The sequence below is a fragment of the Lampetra fluviatilis genome, chromosome 7 (assembly GCF_964198595.1).
Source record: "Lampetra fluviatilis chromosome 7, kcLamFluv1.1, whole genome shotgun sequence".
Taxonomy (NCBI): domain Eukaryota; kingdom Metazoa; phylum Chordata; class Hyperoartia; order Petromyzontiformes; family Petromyzontidae; genus Lampetra; species Lampetra fluviatilis.
In genome coordinates, this window is record NC_136281.1 from 1,528,475 (window position 1) to 1,550,999 (window position 22,525).

Genomic DNA, 22,525 nt, shown 5'->3' on the forward strand with positions numbered 1-22,525 from the left:
CAGACGATAATTCCGTAAACCTTCGAGCAAGGTGACCCATGGGAACACAACGTGAGGCTTGCACGGCGTTGTACAGGGGGAGCGCTGGAGGCACGCTCGCTGTGGCAGCCCGCGGAGCAGGATGCAGCGCGTGTGGCGGAGTGGCGGCTGCAGACCTTCCTGGCATGCTTCGGCCTATCAGGACATCAATCGGCCATGGTTGCCCTGCAGTCAGGGCACACTGCTCTCTGCTGCTTGTTGGGGTACATGGCAACGCAGGTTCGTTTACCTACACTTGTGTTCCTTCACCCCCCTCCCCCCAGTTACACTGCAGCTGCTCTATAGGTGTCATTGAGATCTGTGGTAATATCTCCGCAACCACGCGATCGTAAACACGTCGGCAAGTAATTGACACAACGCTCTAGCCTATGCATACATACAAGACAAACGCCCTGAATGCGGTGGGATAACTGCATCTGTGTTAGTTAATGTCGGACGCATACTTCACGCTGTAAAGGAGGGCGGACAGACAGTAGTTAGCGCACCATGCTATATGAAACGTGCAACCTGAATTTTAATTCAGGCCACTGCTAACATAGGTGGTGAGTGATATCCGAACTGGTCCTGGCACCTCCCATCACCAACTTGCATTGACCAGTGTGAGCAAGTATGGTCAAACAGCTCCCATGACCAACACAGCATAGGGAAACCTTCGTTTGTTTGACAAGGGCCTGTCATTATTTTTGTGTTATGACAAACATTATTCACTCGTTATTCACGAATTTGCTATCCACGGTTTTGGCTATCCGTGAATCGCATCTGGGACTCCCGACACGATTGCATCGAGAGAGAAAGTGATGAGAAAAAGTCGTCATGTAAAGGATCATTATAATTTAAGCTAAGTTAATTTATAACCTATTATTTAATATGTTAATATTTATTTAAATTTACTCTATGTTTATAATAAAGAGGTATTCATTTTTTGTGTTGTCATAATTTTCACGTATTTAATCGCGATACACAGAAGTTGCTGTTCACGAGCATCTCTGGAACGTATCCCTCGCGAATAACGAGGGAATACTGTGCTGTCTTTACTTTCGAGTGGTGGAAGATGTTGCGGTGGGAATCTTTTTTTCCAGATCGATACGTTCTACCTGGAGGATGTAAAAGCATTGCTCGCCCAAGCTCTGTGCCTCAAAGAAATGGATGCCCAGAGCCTTGCTCGTTTACCGGTATGCGGTCATTTCACCATATTTGTAAAAATGCACATGTTGTTATCCTGCATTTTTTGGTGTAATAGATTGTCACGCACAATTAAAACTCACGCCAGCTATCACTTGTATTCACGAGCGTTTGTGCAATGGTTCGAACAAATAAATAGGGAAATGTTAAGAAAGCTACGCCTCTACGTCAGGTGCATTCAGTTTTTATTTACATCCCCGAGTACCGGGTTTGTACAGCACTTATTTCCTAACACTCCACCCCGTGTCAAACTCTTGCCATCGCCCCTCACTCCCCTTCCTCTCTGTTGCTCTCCGCTAAATCCTTCGCGCAGCCCCCACCCTCGGCTGCGCGCACCGTTGCCGGCCCTCTCGCCTGTCACTGCGCTTACTCTTCTCACTCGCATGCGACATTGTAAAAGCGGCAAAAGTGCACATGTCATCTTTATGCACCGTTTTGGCATATGGTGGGTAACTACAATAATAATTATGAAGGGTCTGTTTCATCCCCGAACTAAAACACAACATGTTTATCCTTCGCTATAGTAACGTTTTAAGTTTTAAGTCCATCAACCAGTGGGTTTGGTGTTGTAGGTTGTTGTCTTGTCACAAGGCAACACAGCAGCATTTGTTCGATGGGCCGCACACTGCTAAGATACACAGGCGTGTTAACCAGGCCACAGTTTGCCACACTGTGACAAAGGCCCATGAAGTTAAATATTACAGACTTAAATGTTTGAATTCCCACTTCAGAACATTTTTATAAAGTAACTTTATTATCCAATGAAACCGGACAACGTCCTCATTTGTCTTGCTGCTTTCCCTACCCAGAAATCCAAAATGACCAAAACAACGTCATGAACACGATTCTCATCGTGCCTCCATCAGTCCTCTCAACACGGTAAACAGGTGCACGGTCAACTGTAACTAAAGATGCCATTCAACCTGTAACCAGCAGTGTCTGCCAGCAGTTTATTGCAATGTTCTGCAATATTTAAAGAGGAAATTGGACCTGTGTATTGAAACGCCTTTGCTGATTGTGTGCAATGTTGTCTGTGCTTTTGCTTGTGCGCTTTCCACGGGAGATGAACATCACTAAAATAGGATCTCTGTGCACTTGCGTATGTACACATACGTATGTTTGCGGTTATTCGCGTCTTGTAAGCGTTGTTTTGGCCTCTGTATGTTCCAGCACCTGTGGTGCTTTCGTTTGCGTTTATGTGTGTGCAGTGGAGCGGTTAGTGCGCTGCGCTACGAACCTGAGTTCAATTCCCGCTCATGGCCAACACCAGTGATGATTATCTGAACCGGTTCTGGGCCTCCCCTAGGTAGACTCAGCCTTAAATGAGTACCTGGTGCGGTGCGTAAACATCGCCAATAGTGTAGTGCTGGCCACTCACCCCTTCGTGTGCTGTTCCGACCTTCATTGGTGCTCGCTAACAGCACTTGCCCAACAGTCTATTAAGGCTATACGGGGGATATTTGTCTTTGTCTCTGCAGTATTCATAGTCTGCGTGTCTTTGTGCCGTTTTGTTGTGTCTGCGTTTTCAGTCGTGGTAGTTTCACGGTACGGGCAGTGCTCGGGTTAAGAACCTAATTCATTCCTGAGACCAGTTCGTAAGTCGGAACACAATAATGCACTGTATTTAAATGTCCATAGGTCAGTGTTATGAAATGTGTTACTGTTAAAAAAAGGAAAGCATAGTTAAATTAATAATTAAAACGGAATTTGTACATTTGCGTGTAACACTAACAAAACTACTGTATATAAATAAAAACCTTTAAACGTACGTCTCAAAAACCTCGAGGGTACTTGCCGACAAGGTAGAAAGCTTCAAGTTGGTACAAATGTAGCTTTTAAGACACAAACAACAGGAAAAATCTGAATATCCCAGATTTTTTATTTGAAGGCCCCCAAATCTCCATATTAAGTGCCCCATAAACATGTTTGTACATGGTGTCATTCAGAAACCATTCCAAATATAAGATTGCGGTTTGTTTCCTTTGATAGAGCGTTAAACAGCAAAACAAAATTAAAGCGAGAACCATTGCTCTGTCTTGTATTGTTTTTGAGATATTTCGTATATTCAAGCGGTTTTGAAAGAAAAAAAAGGTAAAGGATAGGTCCAATCAAGTCGTCAACAATTTTTGATTTTTTTTGGGGTAGTTAGCGTTTGATCGTAAAAAGTGTAACAAATCCTATCAGGTTCATTATTATATTTATTGAAAAATTTTGCCTGGACAAGACTTTATGAACTAGTATTAAGTAACACGAAAAATAAAGTAACATAAATAGAAAAAAAGTTCAGTTTTATTTTCTCTTACCTTGAGTGCTGAAGCTAGCTTCAGGACTGGGGAACGCTATGTGGCCAGGAGTCGGAGCCATTCCCTGTTCACTTTGGGGTGCAACAGGTATGTCCTCTGGCTCCCACATTATTTAACATCATCTTTGACCACGTAATTCGAGACACTTTCCATGGCTGTACCGGAGGAATTTCCATCTGGTATAGATACAATGGGAGGCTGATCGATGCCTGGGTGTTGTCGAGGGATGGCTCCCTATTGGTCAACCATGTTATGTATGCCGATGATCTGGTGATTGCTCCTCACTCAGAGGATGAGTTGGAGGCGCTGCTGCTGAACCTGGAGTGTGCCACTAAGAGGTGGGGTCTTAACCATCAGCCCCACCAAAACTAAGCACCTGCCTGGGTATTTTGTTCACCAAACACTCGACACACTCACACTTTCACACACAGTGGCACACACACGTGCGTGCGCGCACGTACACACGAAAACATTCACTCCCGGAGTGAGGCCGGCTTACTCCACCTCCTCTGAACAAAATAGTTCTGTGGTTCCGTTTGCAATTGCGAGTTCGCGTTTAAGTCAATTATTTTATATTTCATGGAAGCTGGTTCGTAAGTTGGGCGTTTTTAAGTCGAGGACTGCCCGTACAGTATTGCTCTGTTTCTATCTGGGCTTTTACAAAAGACGAATGGGCCGTCATGGTGAGTCTCCTGCCTTCTCGTGGGCAGGTGCGGTCTGTGAGTGTGCTAGTTCAATATTTGCACGCTGGCAATCAAAATACAAAAACGTGAAATATAGCCGCGTGAGCAGGTGCCATTCGCACATTTGCTTGTTGTAGTCGACCGATCACGAGCATGTGTCAACAAGGCACGAGGCAGGACGCCTGTGCGGCAGATGTGCTGCCTACCTGCGCTTGTGTGCATGTGCTGTTGTGAAGCAACTTCTGCACGTACGTATGGTGCGCTTCTTTCGCACCATACATAACCAACCGTGTTCAGTTCAGTTTCATTTCAGTTTCATTTATTTGGTATAGCCCTGTGAGCCATTCGGCTCTTGAATCGGGTGCAACCGCAACAAACAAAGAACAAAAACATGAACAAGAAATAATTAGAGGTGTCAATTAGAGGTGTGGGGAAGCACAACAAACTAAACACATTTTTCGATTTAAAGCTTGCGTGACTGCAGGGATTCATCTTCTTGGTTCTTTCGGTTTAAAGCTTTCGTGACTGCAGGGATTCATCTTCTTGGTTCTTTCGGTAAAGTCACGTAGAAGGAAAATAATAAAATAATAAAAATTAAACATAATAAAATACAATTCTCACGACGTTTCGGCCACAATGCAAGCGGCCGTCCTCAGGTGAAGAACAGGTCATGTTCTTCACCTGACCTGTTCTTTACCTGTTCTTCACCTGAGGACGGCTGCTTACATTGTGGCCGAAACGTCGTGAGAATTGTATTTTATTATGTTTAATTTATATTATTTTATTATTTTCCTTCTACGTGACTTTACCGAAAGAACCAAGAAGATGAAACTAAACACAATTCGTCACCGTCGTCGGCCTCGAGTATGGTTGCCACCTTTCCTGCTTTGCCAGGATCGTCAATCTTCTTGAGGAAGCTGATGTCTTGGGAAATCTGTAAAATCTTCCCAGAATAATTAGAGGTCCCGTTTTTTGTCTGCTGTGTAATTGTAGGCCACTCATTCAAGACGATGCATTTACACATAGTTCCTTTTTCCGTATTGGGAAATATTCTTCCCATGACATGTCCCAGTTTTTTAAACCTCAAGAGGTGGCAACCCTCGCTATGATCTATTGACTGCTGGATAAAGGCCTCCCCCCTACCGCTCCACGCCGTCGCAATACAAAAGGTCGAGGCTAGTGTACATGGTTGAGTTTATAACATTTTTAATTCAACTAATGGAAGAGCTGTGCGGTGTGGCACAGTGGTGGAGTTGTATGAGAGGGCAGGGAGCTTTGTTGCCATCCAGCAGCAGATAAATCATGGCTGGTAATGAAGAGCGCTTACTTCCCTACTCCTCTTGTACTAATTCCAACTTCTTATCCTGTACAGCGACAGCGTTGGCTTTGGCCTATCCAATTATAACAAGATCAAGTTACCCTTTTTAAGTTTGTATTCGCCTTTCCAATCATCACGGTGGGTCCGCAGTGAGACACAGCCGTCTTTGTTACACAGCACAGGCTGCCTGACCATCGGCAACGTGCCTTTGTCGTGAAAACCAGCTTCCTCACACTGGGGTTCACGTCCTGCAGGTGATGCAGCCCTTAGCTATGATGACAAAGATCCCCCCCCCCCCCCGTATGCCCTTAAGTGCTCTTAGCGAGTAGCACCTATGAGGGCCGACACGCACACGAGGGGGTGGGTTGGCCTGCACCACGCCCGGCCGCCTTTGTCTCCCCAGTGGCGATGTCTTTACACACCACATCAGGTACTCATTTGAGGCTGAGTCGACCTAGGGGAGGAGGCACAGGACTACGAACCCGGCGACCGGAATTCGATTCCCGCCCACGGCCAACACCACCAGTGACGATTCTCTGAACCGGTCCTGCAGCCCTATATTCAGCATTATTTACAACGCATCCGCTGTTGGGTTGTGTAAGAAATACTTTTATTTTTCATGTGAAGCCGATGTGCTGCATTGTCTGCTTGTCTATTTTGTGGTTTATATTCTCCATAACGACGCCAGTTATTGTTTCGTACTATATATCAAATAAGTTCGCGTCAAACTCATATCTCAGTTATATTTAGCAGTTCCCTAGCATTGACTACAGCAAGCCTGACTCGTACAGTACTGAATCAATGCTGCTGAAATGACACACTTCCAGAAGGCCATTGGACCAACCAACGGGTTGTGTAAGAAATTGGATTTTTTTTACGTTTCTCTCTGATGTGTTTTTTGCAGTTGTACAGCATGATAGTTAGCATGGTATGTGGAGCGAAACGTCAGACCCCGTGCCAAATAACGCGTCACAACCCGCATGCACATAGGAGAGCCGTACAGGACAGCCAAAAGCACCTACACAGCATGTATTACATATTCGTGCGTTACTTATCTCTCTATATGTGTTACAAGATGCGCATATATATATCTCATCATATCACATCTCAGGAGATGAACGTGTGTTGATACCACCAGCTGGGGGCCACGTTTGACCCTGTTGCCCCACCAGACGTACTCGGCACCAGATTGACAACTGTGCTGTGTCAGGCTGATGATTATGCTGATGATTGTAATCGTTAGAGATAGAAGGAATACTGTTGTGCAATAGTTTTGCCAGCCCACCTGCACAGGCTTAATTATCACCTGCTCTGCCTGGGATATCACGTAATAATAAAAAGTCTTGTTGACCTCACTATTTGAGCCATTGTTCGAGTCGTCGTAATTGAGTGTGTAAATATGTCACTGAATTATGGAATTATCATGGCATGGCCTTGCCATCATGGGGTGCATGGATGTGCCCTTTCTTTGTCGCTACATTTTATTTAAACCGCTTGTTTGAATCTTTACAATGACAGAAAAGCTCCCGCACGTTTTAATAGTCGAACAGTTGGTTTACTCATGACAGCATTAGCATCGTCCTCACAACTTCACTGTGTTAAGCACAACGGATTTGCCAGGGGCAGTCCCGCCGAATAAAACTTGACAGGATTCGATGCTTTCAAAGTTGTCATGATAGAGTGGAAATGACAAATGTGTTGCTTCAGCGATATTAAATAAGAGGAAGCATCAGTCGTTGCAAAGTTACCACTGTATTGTTTTTTTAGACAGGATGATTTTATACGCTATTTAAATTGCTCATCCGTATTTCAGATATTGTACAGTACGACATAGAAGGCAAAGGTGCAGCCTGTGAAATTGCCTCCTCACGCCACTGCTAGTGGAAGGACCTCCACCAGATGGAGCTCAAAAGAGCCCATTTTGAGAATATGTTGGCCTACTTGTCCACCCTGGCTAGACATATTGACAGAGGTGGTAATACCAACATTTTACTCCACCACACATGACCTTCCGATCGACCAAGTGTGGTGTTCCCATGTATCTGGGAGGGACAGAGACTGGCATTGTACGGCTCAGAAATACCCAATGCACAATAACTATTCCAATGACATCATCCAAGCTTTCATTATTTCCCCCGATTTCTAAATGACCATTTCTTGTGATATAATCTCGGTAAGAGAAGGCTATTTTTTTCTGCAAAAGAACCCATCTGGGTGTGCCCTAATGACAGAAACGTGCTCACGTTGCTGTAAAATGAGTTGCGTTATATCAGTTATTTATTCAGCAAAGACCCACATAAGCCGCTTTAGCAGAGTATCCTGCATTGGGATGGTTGACTAATAACATTAATACAGTAGAATCCCTCTTAACCACGGTAATTGGTCGTTAAGTTATTTGGTCGTAAAGCGAGTATAGGAAATACACGTTAAAGGCTTAATTCGTTCCGATAGCATCAAAAGTTACCCTTTTCACAAAAAATACGTATTTTATCATATTTAAACAATGTATATTAATACATAAAGATACTAACACAATTCTAAACACATACTATTAAAAGAAACATGTTTAATCAATGCATTAATATATAATAGCCCAGATCTGTCTCTCTGTCATTCTGTAACTGTGATTAATGCCCCCGGATTGGTTGAAGTGCGTCACGTGACCGCGAGCTGCCCACTTCGTGTTGTGGTGCACCCCGCACCTCGGAGGCCCGAGAAGCAGCAAGATCACGGCCACAGCGCCGGAGACGCAGCCACGGAAAGCTGACGGTCGATCCACTCACACACGGCTCACTCACACTCTGCTGCTGCCCTGAGGGAAAGCCGTGCTGTGTCCACTGCTGCCCTGAGGGAGAGCCGTGCTCTGTCCATTACATTAGTACTCAAGTTTTTTTTGTGCTTAAATCCACTGCTGGATGAAGGCCCACCGCACGCTGTGTGAGTGGATCATAAGGATATACTTGACCAGTCTGTTGGGGGGCGCCGTAGGCTGTGGTTGTTGGGGGCGACGCAGGCTGTGGTTGTTGGGGGCGACGCAGGCTGTGGTTGTTGGGGGCCGCCGCAGGCTGTGGTTGTTGGGGGCTGCCGCACGCTGTGGTTGTTGGGGGACGCTGCAGGCTGTGGTTGTTGGGGAGCGACGCAGGCTGTGGTTGTTGGGGGGCGACGCAGGCTGTGGTTGTTGGGGGGCGACGCAGGCTGTGGTTGTTGGGGGCGACGCAGGCTGTGGTTGTTGGGGGCTGCCGCACGCTGTGGTTGTTGGGGGACGCTGCAGGCTGTGGTTGTTGGGGAGCGACGCAGGCTGTGGTTGTTGGGGAGCGACGCAGGCTGTGGTTGTTGGGGGGCGACGCAGGCTGTGGTTGTTGGGGGCGACGCAGGCTGTGGTTGTTGGGGGCCGCCGCAGGCTGTGGTTGTTGGGGGCGACGCAGGCTGTGGTTGTTGGGGGACGCTGCAGGCTGTGGTTGTTGGGGAGCGACGCAGGCTGTGGTTGTTGGGGGGCGACGCAGGCTGTGGTTGTTGGGGGGCGACGCAGGTTGTGGTTGTTGGGGGCGACGCAGGCTGTGGTTGTTGGGGGCCGCCGCACGCTGTGGTTGTTGGGGGGCGACGCAGGCTGTGGTTGTTGGGGGGCGACGCAGGCTGTGGTTGTTGGGGGCGACGCAGGCTATGGTTGTTGGGGGCTGCCGCACGCTGTGGTTGTTGGGGGGCGACGCAGGCTGTGGTTGTTGGGGGACGCTGCAGGCTGTGGTTGTTGGGGAGCGACGCAGGCTGTGGTTGTTGGGGGCCGCCGCACGCTGTAGTTGTTGGGGGATGCTGCAGGCTGTGGTTGTTGGGGGCCGCCGCACGTTGTGGTTGTTGGGGGCCGCCGCAGGCTGTGGTTGTTGGGGGATGCTGCAGGCTGTGGTTGTTGGGGGCCGCCGCACGCTGTGGTTGTTGGGGGCCGCGCAGGCTGTGGTTGTTGGGGGGCGACGCACGCTGTGGTTGTTGGGGGCCGCCGCACGCTGTGGTTGTTCGGGGATGCTGTAGACAGAAGAACTGAAAGGCCACATACCATGCTATGCTTAACAATGTAAGGTAAAAACTGCAATGTAATTCAGTACATTTTCAATCCACTGCTGGATGAAGGCCTCCCCGTGTCTTTCGGTCATTGGGAATTGTTTTGACTGTAGTTCACCATGCGAGTCAGTGCAGGTTGGTGAAGGCAGCGAGCATAGACATTCGGAGCACAGTACTGGACAACAATGTGCCATGCTGCACTTGCCCTCTGCTGACAATGTGGCCCCGCATCAACATTGGCAGTCTTTGGTTCGAAGTGGTAGGAGTGCAGTCGTTATACAATTGCCGTGTTAATATCAACAACCGGGATGGAGATGTAATGACGCAGAGCAAATTTCACCTGGCCATGTTCATTGCTCGGCATGGGATCCTTATGATTCCAAACACATATGTTTTTAGCGGTTTAAAGGTCCCCCCCCCTCCCGTCTTAGAGACGGTGCCACATCAGCGTGCTTGGGATTCTTAGAATTTTTATCGAGCACTCTGCGACTGATTTCTGAGCTTTTTTTCCGTCTTGTTCCCAGCCTCTGTAACCTCCCGTCCATATAATGAGGAGTCTTGGGATACAATTTGCGGTTATGTTTATCTTCATTTATGCTTCAGCTTTCTTTGGTCTCCCCCCCCCCATGCTTCCGCTCTGTGTTCCATCACACGGTTACTGTATGTTGTAGAGCATCGTCCATGTTGGTTTTTCGCATTTCTTCATGGTTGAAATCTACTGCCTGTAATCTATTTTCATAATATTGCATTTTTGTACTGGGATCAACACAATCCATCATCTCTCTTGGGTCAGAAAAATTAGTATCTGGGAAGCTATTAGTGGACCGACTGTTCCGCATCCATGCCGTCATCACATGGCCACGACAATTGTCCCCTCTACGGCCTCCCAAAATCCCTCCTCTCCAAACTCCAGACGATCCAAAATGCCAGACTCCTCCCCCGCATATAAGACCACATCCCAAAACCCGATCCCTCCACCGGCTCCCAATCCAGTCCCAGATCAACCACAAGATTAGTAATAAACTCCCCTGCTCATCCCTACCCTTTCATCTCACTTTATTCCCCTCTCATTTCACTTTACTCCCCTCATTTGCTCTTCACTCGCTGGTGAGCTGTTAATTACCTCGCCTGGTATAAAGGAGATCGTGGGTTCGATCCCGACCCTGACGCTTGTATATTTGGAGTTTGCATGTTCTCCCCGTGGTCTCGTGGATTTTTCTCCGGGTCCTCTGGTTTTTCCCCTCCACATTTAGAAACATGTATTTAGAGCATTTGACTGATATACATTTCTACCTGATAAGCCACTTCGTTGAGCTATCGTTTGTGGCCAGGTCGCTTCTGAAAAAGAGCGATGTAGCTCAGTGGGCCTTACCTGGTAAAATACAAATAGTAGACTCAACCAATGCGTTCTTCTGTACAAGCCCCAAGTCAGCCTTCGCTCAGTAGGAGGTCGATCCTTCTCCCCTATGTTCTTGTGTGGTCTGGATCACCCTATCACTGTCCGTCCATGTTGTTGCCTCCCTTCTACTATTCAAGCCCACCCTCCAGACTTTCCTATTCTTTCCTACCTGTGATTATGAAATACAGAATGTCATTTCTAGCGCGTAAATGGCTTATTTTTATGCATGATGTGTTTATCCCACTGTTTTACTTTACTGCGTCTTGAGATGCAGTTGCATTTATATTCTCTGTAAATAAAATGCGCACACAGCAAAGGGCGTACACAGTACTCCTTGAGCTGTGTGTGTATTGCATCTGCAGGCAGCAGTAGCCACTCTGCAGTCCAAATGCACTCATCAAATATAGCATTTTTGAACCACCAATTTGCCTTGTCTCTTCTGCAATGAGAGTGCACACTTTAGCTCATGTGTATTTTGTGGTGTCGTTATTTAGAATTGTTGAGTGGTTTTAACAAACAATGTGGGTTCATTCTCGTGTTTTTTTGTTATGTTTACGCACACAACTTAATACGTGACATTGGTGCAGAGTGCCGATAAATCTTGTGAATGTTGATGGGTCATGTGCAATGACTTTGGTCTCCTGCATGTAGACCACCAATTATTGTATTTCTTTGCTGCCCATAAAAGATTCATTTTTGTTGCTGCTGATACATCTTGCAGTTTATAAGGCGGTGATGGTCATTTGCAAATGCAGCTGGTATAAACAAGGCTTTTTCCAGGAAGAGCCAGATGTCTTGTGATGTAAACAGCATCAGAGCACAATAAACCCTGCCCACTGAGATAGAATCGGTCTGTGGAATTGTTTACCCAGCAGGGTGGTGCATTGCATTAGAGAGATCTAGTGTTGTGAGTTCAAATCCGGGTTGGGATCAACTCAGCCCATCACACCTCTGGGTTAATTAAAACGAGTCACATTTTGTATTTAAATTAAAGAACAGCCCACAATCGCATATTCCACTCACTGGGGACTGAGGCATAGGCGGATATGTGAGAAAAAAAATGGTATATATAAACATTTTAATAAAATGACAGTTACACCCTGAACAAGTGATGCATTGGAAGGTTATTTTGCTAGGGCAGATATGTGATGGTCAGATATGTGTAGTTGTACTGTGGTTTTCATACAGTTAGGTAAACTCCTTACTTCGGAATGTGGAATTTCCTCTATTCATAAATTCTAAAGACAAACTACTCTTTGTGTTTAATTTGTTGTTCTTCCCCCGCACCTCCGATGACCACGGTTGGCTAAGTACGATGCAAAATAAGTTGAATATACATTTTCTGAGAGTTGTAATTGGCAGATGAGTGCAAACTCACACTGATTTGAGCAGAAAATCACTTTTACTTAAAACCCTTAATTCAACCACGTGAAATTATCTTCCGGAAACTATGTTCTCGTGTGACCTGTAGAAACACGAAAAAGCCTTCTCTACAGAAGTTCAGTTCTTGTTAGACTGTTCCACTAAATGTGCTTATGTGTCCATTATAAACATTGGGGCACATTGCCATAACTGAGTGTTTTGGCTGTTTCAGCAAGATAGGAATCATTCCCCAGAGGTCTGTGACATCATAGCTTGTAACAGAGTAAAGTTTTATTTACTGGTATTACATATGCGTGTTTTTAGCTGTAACCGACTAAATAAAATAGTACGTTCAATTAGCACCATTTACATGCACTAAATACATTTATATGTTTTCTATAACAACAATGTCGGGTCCCCCTCCCCCTTAATTATATTGCAATTGCCCTATTGTACTGCTTTATCTCAAATCATTGGCTAGGAACCTGGCCACTTAAAACAACAACTGCCTTTCACGAGGCTTTCACGAGGCATCTTCTGTTGCACACTAGGGGCACACTTCCCATATTTCGTGCAAAACGGTGCTCTCCACTTGTAAAAACGAATGTTTATATTTTGTGGTAATTTTTTAGAGCTGGACGAAAATTACTTGAAAATCAAACTTTATAGTAATGGTAGTTTTTATGTGCACTCATAGGTGGTTGAGTGGAGACCATCACCGATCTACACTTGAAAACGTAGTTTATTTAACGGGGGCTACCGTCTGGATTTGAACCCAGGATGTAAGCGGAGCTGGCTTAGTGCTGCGACATAGTCTTATACCCTCCTAAGCTACCTGGCTACTTGTTCTGATGTCTGTTTTTTGAGCACTTTGTCCGTGAGATGGACGAGATGTTTACATCACAGTCAATGGACCCAAGTCGTGGTTGCAGAAAATTGTAATGTGTCTGCGTATGACCCCCACTCTCATCACAACCAGGAACCCTCCCCCACGAGACCAGCTGGGGTCGATACCACGGCCAGCGTCACAAAATGACAAACTCTTTAGATGAAAATCAGCATGTGTTATATCATCCACAAAAAAAACATTAAATAACAATCTTCCTTAAGTGATATCAAAACAAATGATTAATGTACATACACGCGGCAATGAACTAAGTTGCCAAATACAATGGGGCATACGTGGTATTTTTCAACCCCTTAGGATAGGAATGAGAGCAGGAAATTGCAATCATAACGCATCGAATAGATTGAAAACATGCTACTGAAGGGTCAAAGCAAGACAAGGCCTAAGCATAAGGAACTCAGAATGTATTTTACGAGAGCAACAGAATTCTAATCGAGACAACATCGCTTCGGGAAAGGGTATGGAACTCTCTGCTTTCAAGTTCTTAGTTCATTTTGTTTAACCCGGTGAGAACTCGGCAGACCAACATAGAGTGTCATCTGCGAGAGTGACCTGGGACACCAAAAATGACGAGCAAAACTGATAAATTTGGAAGAGGGGAGAAATGCATGCATAATATGTATATCTTAGAAAGAAGACGAGTGAAAGATATGTTACGAATGTATTAAAACGAGATACAGTATAAGGTGAGAGATTCATTTGTATGACACAAAATAGATAAATGAGGCACGTGAGCGAGAGATAGGTAAAGGGCTAAATAAGTAACATTTAAAAATAATTGTTTTTAAATACGCTTTAATTAAATGTACCAGACTAGTAATGGCACAACTCCTCGAATCAAGAAAGTGGTCCGAAGCGTGGACAATTAGACCCAAGCCGAAAGATAATATATTAAAAATAATGTTTTAAAATATGTTTTTTTTTATAGAATATAGTATTGCCATCAGTATGACATAAGTATACCAAGTTTGCAGTCGATACCACATTGGGAAGTGGGTTAAAATTGAGTTACAAGATTTGAGGATACAACGACGACAACAACAACAGACAGAGTGAGTTAAATAAATGCATGTAAAAAGCACGGATTAACGTACAGTACTCATGGAAACCATGCTGAAATGGCTGCCCAGTCCCACACCTAACCGATCATCGCCCTCAGACAAACGCCTGAACTGACAGGAGAGTTCACTTTATAAATTACATTTCACGCTCACGGTGTGGGCTGTTTGGAGCAGCAGGAAGATTGAATGATGCCGCCGGCTGGATGACATCAGCCCATGGGCCTCGTTTGGCCTGCGGATCATAGCCCCAGAGTGTAAGGAGTGGAGGACTTGTAGGGTAATCTCTATCGTAAAAAGTAAAAAAAATGTTGGCAAACACAGAAAAGGAATTTCCTGGTATTAAGGAAATAAATAAACTGTGCCCTAATGACAAGAAAATGCGTAAATCCCCATTGCCACGTACATAGCGGATATATTAAGGAAACAGGCCACGTGTAAGAACTAAACTGGCTCATTTGCTGAGTGCCCACACTTTCAATGACATTCTCTCAGTTATGGAAGCTCATTGTTTGATATAGGAAATAAGATGTATAGGATTTTCATAATTAAGGAACAAATGGCTATCATCACTATACCAACATGAACACTTCACAATGTTCATAGGTTTTTTCGGTAAAGTCACGTAGGTAAAACATCAAAATTAATGAAAATAAAATAAAACAAAAATCACGACGTTTCGGAGGCAACACAAGTCTCCGTCATCAGGTGGGACCGTCACAGCCGAATTAGCTGCATCAAGTGAGGCAATGATTCAAGAAGTAATCCCTTATAAGCAAGTTGAAGGGGGGAGGAGAGGGGGGGGGCTCATCAGAATGTGGTAGCCAATGAATGGAACGTATCGGGAGGGAGGGGGGCGGGGCTCAAAGACAGCACGGAGTGCTAAGTACAACGCTCCGGGAGGGGGAGGGGGCGGGGCCAAAAAAATGGACGACGGCTTGGACGCGGTTGCTGCTGCACACGCCAACACAATGGACAGAGAGGGGGAGGGGAGGTCTGATACACATGATAGACAAAAGAACGAAAATGCCCATGTTTATACCAATGCTGGCTGAACAATGAAGAGAGTACTGTTAAAAAATAACTGGGGATGTTAACACTCGGTAAAGTAAAGTAAAATAGTGCCTGTCAGATAAGATGGTCCAAAAAAGTGTAATTAAGTCTTTTTTGCGTGGTTGATAACATCTTTCCAATGATTACTAAGTTTGTACCCATCATCACGGTTGAAATTATGTCTGTGTTTGTATATTTGTATGGCTTCGTGTACAAACCTTTGATGGTAGCCGGGAGGTTTGCAGAGAACCTTGGTCTCGGAAAAGACAATTTCATGAGAGCCCACCGAGTTGTAGCAATGATCGGCAATGGCAGAAGAATCAGTTCTGCCGTGTTTCAGATCTGACTTGTGCTCGCGGACACGATCAGAAACATGACGTTTCGTTTCTCCAATGTAGCAATCACCACAAATGCAACTCAATTTGTAGACTCCAGGATACTGTAAGTCAGGAACGACATCCTTCACAGATGGAATCAGATCACGGATTTTATGCACTGTACTGAATCGGACTTGGATCTTATGTTTGTTTAGAATTTTGGAGATCTTTTTGGTCACGCCTGCTATGTATGGTAACGTGATGGTTTTGGTCGGAGTTTCAAGTGGCTGTTTCTGTGTGGTGGGAGAGACAGCTTGGCGGATAGTACGGTCAGAGTATCCGTTCATCCTGAGGGCCCGATGTACATGTCTTAATTCACCGGTCAGGTGGTGTTTGTCAGAAATGCCATGGGCTCTGTGGTATAGCGTTTTGATGAGAGAATTCTTTTGAGATGGGTGGTGGTGGGAATCCGGTTTCAAGTAGGAATCTGTGTGGGTGGCTTTCCTGTAGACAGAATGTCCCAAGGATCCGTCAGGCCTCCTCTCAAACAGAATATCCAAGAATGGTAGTTTACCGTCTTTCTCCACTTCCATGGTGAATCTGATGGATGGGTGTCTAGAATTGATGTGGTCCAAGAAGTGGTTCAATGCTGGGAGGCCATGTGTGTACGCTACCGATGACTTGTCCTGGATATCAATCAGCTGCTTGAAAAAATATCAGGTTTCATTAAAGTTTTTTTTTCATGGAATGTACACCCATACATACATACACACATACGCGCCTTAAATCAGTTAATTAAGTCCACAAACATGCACCCCTTAAAAAAAATCAAAAGGTATTTGAAGAAATTAAAAATGTACGCATTCAACGAAGTTTGGGACAGCACTGGCATTGGCATACCAAACTCGCAACATCAGTATACAGTGAGGGAAAAAAGTATTTGATACCCTGCTGATTTTGTACATTTGCCCACTGAAAAAGAAATGATCAGTCTATAATTTTAATGGTAGGTTTATTTGAACAGTAAGAGACAGAATAACAACAACAAAATCCAGAAAACGCATGTCAAAAATGTTATAAATTTATTTGCATTCTAATGAGGGAAATAAGTATTTGACCTCCTCTCAATCAGAAATATTTCTGGCTCCCAGGTGTCTTTTATACAGGTAACGAGCTGAGATTAGGAGCACACTCTTAAAGGGAGTGCTCCTAATATCAGCTTGTTACCTGTATAAAAGACACCTGTTCACAGAAGCAATCAATCAATCAGATTCCAAACTCTCCACCATGGCCAAGACCAAAGAGCTCTCCAAGGATGTCAGGGACAATATTGTAGCCCTACACAAGGCTGGAATGGGCTACAAGACCATCGCCAAGCAGCTTGGTGAGAAGGTGACAACAGTTGGTGCGATTATTCGCAAATGGAAGAAACACAAAAGAACTGTCAATCTCCCTCGGCCTGGGGCTCCATGCAAGATCTCACCTCGTGGAGTTGCAATGATCATGAGAACGGTGAGGAATCTGCCCAGAACTATACGGGAAGATCTTGTCAATGATCTCAAGGCAGCTGGGACCATAGTCACCAAGAAAACAGTTGGTAACATACTACGCCGTGAAGGACTGAAATCCTGCAGTGCCCGCAAGGTCCCCCTGCTCAAGAAAGCACATGTACATGCCCGTCTGAAGTTTGCCAATGAACATCTGAATGATTCAGAGGACAACTGGGTGAAGGTGTTGTGGTCAGATGAGACCAAAATGGAGCTCTTTGGCATCAACTCAACTCGTCGTGTTTGGAGGAGTAGGAATGCTGCCTATGACCGCAAGAACACCATCCCCACCGTCAAACATGGAGGTGGAAACATTATGCTTTGGGGATGTTTTTCTGCTAAGGGGACAGGACAACTTCACCGCATCAAAGGGACGATGGACAGGGCCATGTACCGTCAAATCTTGGGTGAGAACCTCCTTCCTTCAGCCAGGGCATTGAAAATGGGTCGTGGATGAGTATTCCAGCATGACAATGACCCAAAAGACACGGCCAAGGCAACAAAGGAGTGGCTCAAGCAGAAGCACATTAAGGTCCTGGAGTGGCCTAGCCAGTCTCCAGACCTTAATCCCATAGAAATCTGTGGAGGGAGCTGAAGGTTCGAGTTGCCAAACGTCAGCCTCGAAACCTTAATGACTTGGAGAAGATCTGCAAAGAGGAGTGGGACAAAATCCCTCCTGAGATGTGTGCAAACCTGGTGGCCAACTACAAGAAACGTCTGACCTCTGTGATTGCCAACAAGGGTTTTGCCACCAAGTACTAAGTCATGTTTTGCAGAGGGGTCAAATATTTATTTCCCTCATTAAAATGCAAATCAATTTATTACTTTTTTGACATGCGTTTTTCTGGATTTTGTTGTTGTTATTCTGTCTCTCACTGTTCAAATAAACCTACCATTAAAATTATAGACTGATCATTTCTTTGTCAGTGGGCAAACGTACAAAATCAGCAGGGGATCGAATACTTTTTTCCCTCACTGTATGCTGTACAAAAATATTTCGGATGATAGTCTTCGGAGAATATTTTAAGCCACTGCATACTCCCTGCAATGTTAAATGGTACAGCAACACGTTTGGCCACGCTAAATGCACTCTTACCCAACCTAAATACCATGCAGTTGCACAGAAACCACAATGTCATGATCCGAAATGGCTTGGCATGAGCAGATGGACAAATATCCCTTCCTGCGTTACCTCCAGAACACAGTGCACTGGCATATTCGTAAACACAGCTGCGCAGGCCATGCATGTTTGAGCACGGATAACTGATTGATGTCGTTGTTTTGATATATGAGGTACGAGCCAGACGTCTTTATCCATGTCCATTGTGCTCACCTGTGTGCACTGAGCTCAGCCATCTTTTGTCTCTCAGCCACGCAGATACACTGCAGTTGTTAGGAAAATTTGGTTGGGGTGGACTTATGCTACCAGCAGAGAGTGATGTGATCGAGTTTCGAGTGAAAGAAGATGTGAAGGCTGTTGAGATTAGTGATGATTGCTTGCCGTGTACAGGGTCATCTGTGTATGTGTGTGAAAACATTGTCAGAAAATGGTTGAAGCAATCGATAAATGGAAAAACAGACGTTAGCCTAAGTTTTAAGAGTTAATTTTATTCTTTGTTCGATGGCTAGCCAAAAGCTGCTGTGAGGATAACTGGGGTTCACATGATGGTTTATGCTCCTTGACGACATCAGCTAAGTATTGTGGGTAATACTGGTTGGAACCTCCTGGTTACACCAGCCCACAGGGGATTATTGTGTCCGTCCGTTGTGCAGGGAGGGGCTGGGTGGGGAGGGAGGGGCTGGGTGGGGAGGGGACGATGGGGAGGGGCTGGGTGGGAAGGGTGGGGCTGGGTGGGGAGGGAAGGGTGGGGAGGCGCTGGGTGGGGAGGGTGGGGAGGGGCTGGGTGGGGAGGGTGGGGTGGGGCTGGGTGGGGAGGGGCTGGTCACCTCGTGGTGCCCTTATAAAACTTAAGGTTTAACCTACTCACGCCGGCTTGTGCCCGTCCTCACAGTCGGGCATATTTGCAGAATATACCACGCCGCCGTTGACCCTGGCCATTGACCGAGCAACCCAACGTTCCTACCAGCTCCCTCCGCAGGAATGTGTTTTGTGGCAAGCACTTTGTGTGTAATGAGTGCGACCTTACAATATATTCGTTCGGCAACCAGAAGCCAATGCAGCTCAGCGAGCACTAGATGGACATGGTCAGATCTTGCAGTATTACAAATATCTACAGTAGATGCTCTGTTATCTGGCCACGTGGTGCATTGGTTATTGCTTGCGGCTCACGGTCAGACGGATGCGATTTTAAATCCCAGCTCGGGGTCGAATCAGCTCTTGCTTTGCGCATCCGTTTCTGGCAGGAAGTCGTGGTGGATGCCCGTGCCGTGCACCTGGGCGCCCTGGCAGTGCGTGGCCTGCACACGATGCTCACCGTGAACTCTGCGAGCGGGAAGCCCCTGCCAAAGTCGTGCATCATGCCTTGGGAGCTGTTTGATGGCCACCTGTTCCAGCACAAGTACCAACAGGCACATCAAGGTGCTCCCTCCCTCGACCTGCTGGACGGACAGGTACAGAATATGCTCGCCACACGAGACTTCTCTGTGTGTTGTTGCTCTGGAGACGGGGACATCAATGATCGATGTTGGTACCTCTGCCCTTTACATCCGTCTCCCTGGCCACGTGGCGCAGCGGGAGAGCGCGCGGCTCGCAATCAGATGGATGCCAAACCAAAATGCTCATCGGGGGTTAACTCAGCCCTTGATCCCTCCTTCCATAAAAAAAAACTGCTACTCATTTATACTCAACAATGGTTCCTGGTTACCAGCATAAGAACTTGGAATTTCAAGCCTATTTCTGTAACAGACTTGATTAGATGTCTATACCACTTGCCTTGCATCAATACTTGCTATAAATATATATTTTTATATATCTAACACCCAATGGAGGTTTTCCAAATACAGTGGTACCTCGGTATACGTCGTTAATTCGTTCCAGAAGGTAGGACTTATACCGAAAATGGCGTACACCAAAATAATTTTTCCCATAAGAAATAAAGGGAAAGGAAATAATCCATTCCAGAGTAAGAAATTATATTTTATATGGCATATTATACATTAATGGGGTTGTATAAAATAATGTAGACACTACTTATTACTAAAATGCATACATAAATTAAAATAAATGCCTAAACTTATTAATATAAATTAAAATACAATTTTACGTCACTTTACCTTGCTGAGAGGAGTTGATAGCAAGGGTTGTGCACTGAACGAGATCTACTGTCCAGGCAGACTGAGGAGCGGCGCTTTGTTTGAGTCGTGAACGGGGTACACGCGGGTACGCGGTGACTCATCCCGACCGATACAAGTTCTAGCAAGCGCGTCGTATCCCAAGCAAGACGTCGTATCCCAAGATACTTTTTTCTCACCAAAACACGACGTATACCAATTTCGACGTATTCCAAAGTGGTTGTATACCGAGGTATGACTGTAGGAATGAAGAGGAGAGTTCAATTGAGGCAAATGCAGGGATGTTCAATACGTGCCACAATGCGTTTTGATCAAATCCCCGTGCCATTCTCAGCGCTCTGCTTTTGTTGGGGACTCATACATTCACATAGGCACTACAACGAATGCCGAGATGTTAAAAACTCAAAACTCTGGTAGCCTCCTGTGATGAAATCGCTGGGTTTCCATATTAAGCGAGACGATCATCTCTGCCAGGATTGTTTTTATTATTTTATAATTAATCATCCAAACATAATTGTTGTTTTCCAGGTCTTTCTTATAAAACAAATAGCTGGTTGAATAGACGAACCCACTACACATTCATTTTGTTGTGCATATCTTCTTTAAATGACCAAATTAATTGAAATTGCACGTCTTTTGGTGATGTAATCTTTAAGATAACGTCACGGAGCTATGAAGTGTATATATCAATGGCTTGGAAGTGTGTAATAACAAGCATTTGCTGGATAATGTTCCATTAGTGGTAATTATGTTATTCATAGGGTCAATTATGAGTTCCTGATAAATCTTAATTACAGATAATGTGCGTCGGGGATTTTTGAAATTCCACCGTATTTTCTAAAATCTATTGCATCGTCAAGTTTGAGTCACGAGAGGCTTGTCTATGCTTGTATCATGGCTGCATCCTGTTGGCTGACTCATCTTCGAAAACTGGCGCATTTGTTCACCATATCTGGGGCATCGACTCTTAATTGTTGCGTCCACTTTTCGAGAAGGCGGTGTTCATTCTGTCGACGATGACGCTGACTGCCCGCCAAAGACCAACGCGTGACTGTGAGGAGAAGCACCTAATGGGCCTAAGTTAAGGCGCAGTGAGATGTGTACTAACGTTGTAAGAGACTGACATTCACGGAGGAAAACCAGATATGGCAATTGGCTGTTTGTGTATATGATTGAGTGCACCAATTGGCTGACCTGATAATATATTGAGGGTAGAGGAAATTGCGTGCCCCTCACACCACCATTTAATAACCAAGAGTGGGCTACATGTTTCACAGGTTTAGTCGACTAGACGAAGCAAATTACTGAATGAAACCCACAGACTGTGAATGTATTAAAATTATTCTTGTTGTTGTCGACTAAACGAAGACTGTTACTGAAATATTAAATTCTGACTCGACTAACACTGATGCAAGGGTCATGGAAGTCCACTCATTGTTTCTAAAGCTAATGCATAAAGCTCTATTATATCTTCTTGTCTTCTTGTACCTTTAGGGAGATCTACACTCTGTGTTTGAAGATTTGTTGAAGGTTATAACATCTATCTCCTCGCTCAAATCTGCAGGTATCCTGTCACATACATACCCAGTCCATTCCTGTCTCGCACCGCACATTTTTGTTTTGTAACACTGCATTGGCGGTGGTGCACAAGCACAAATAACAAAATCTCCACACAGTCATCAATGACAGTGCCCTGAGAGGAAACAATCTAGGGAAATTGTCCTCCATATCAGTGAGATCACACATTAGGTGGTTTAAGGTATTATATACGTTTCAGCTTTTATAATACAGTAACGGGTACTGTGGGTCAGCGGTAGTAAAAGACAAATTGGCCAAGAGGCAAAAATAAAATGCTCTTTGATGACTTGAAGGAAAGGGGTCCAACAGTGAAACTAAGTTCAAGATCAGACAAGACAGAGAGTAATTTAAGCCAAAGAACTGCAGTTCGGCAGAGAACTAAGATAAATGAAAACGTGAAAACTGGGGTGCCTTTTTCAGGAAATGATGATGTGATGAGTACGAAGACTTGAGTGACTGTATTCTGCCTCATTTCTG

General features: G+C 45.0%; 1 protein-coding gene across 1 annotated transcript in view; it reads left to right on the plus strand.

Annotated features, from left to right (window-relative positions):
• Nucleotides 1–22,525, plus strand: part of FAM120B (family with sequence similarity 120 member B) — a 34,790-nt gene that overhangs the window by 10,784 nt on the left and 1,481 nt on the right. The window contains exons 6-9 of the mRNA XM_078858012.1: nucleotides 77–258; nucleotides 1,119–1,211; nucleotides 19,583–19,789; nucleotides 21,965–22,034. Coding sequence (XP_078714138.1) covers nucleotides 77–258; nucleotides 1,119–1,211; nucleotides 19,583–19,789; nucleotides 21,965–22,034 — 552 coding nt within the window. The remainder of the gene's footprint in view (nucleotides 1–76; nucleotides 259–1,118; nucleotides 1,212–19,582; nucleotides 19,790–21,964; nucleotides 22,035–22,525) is intronic.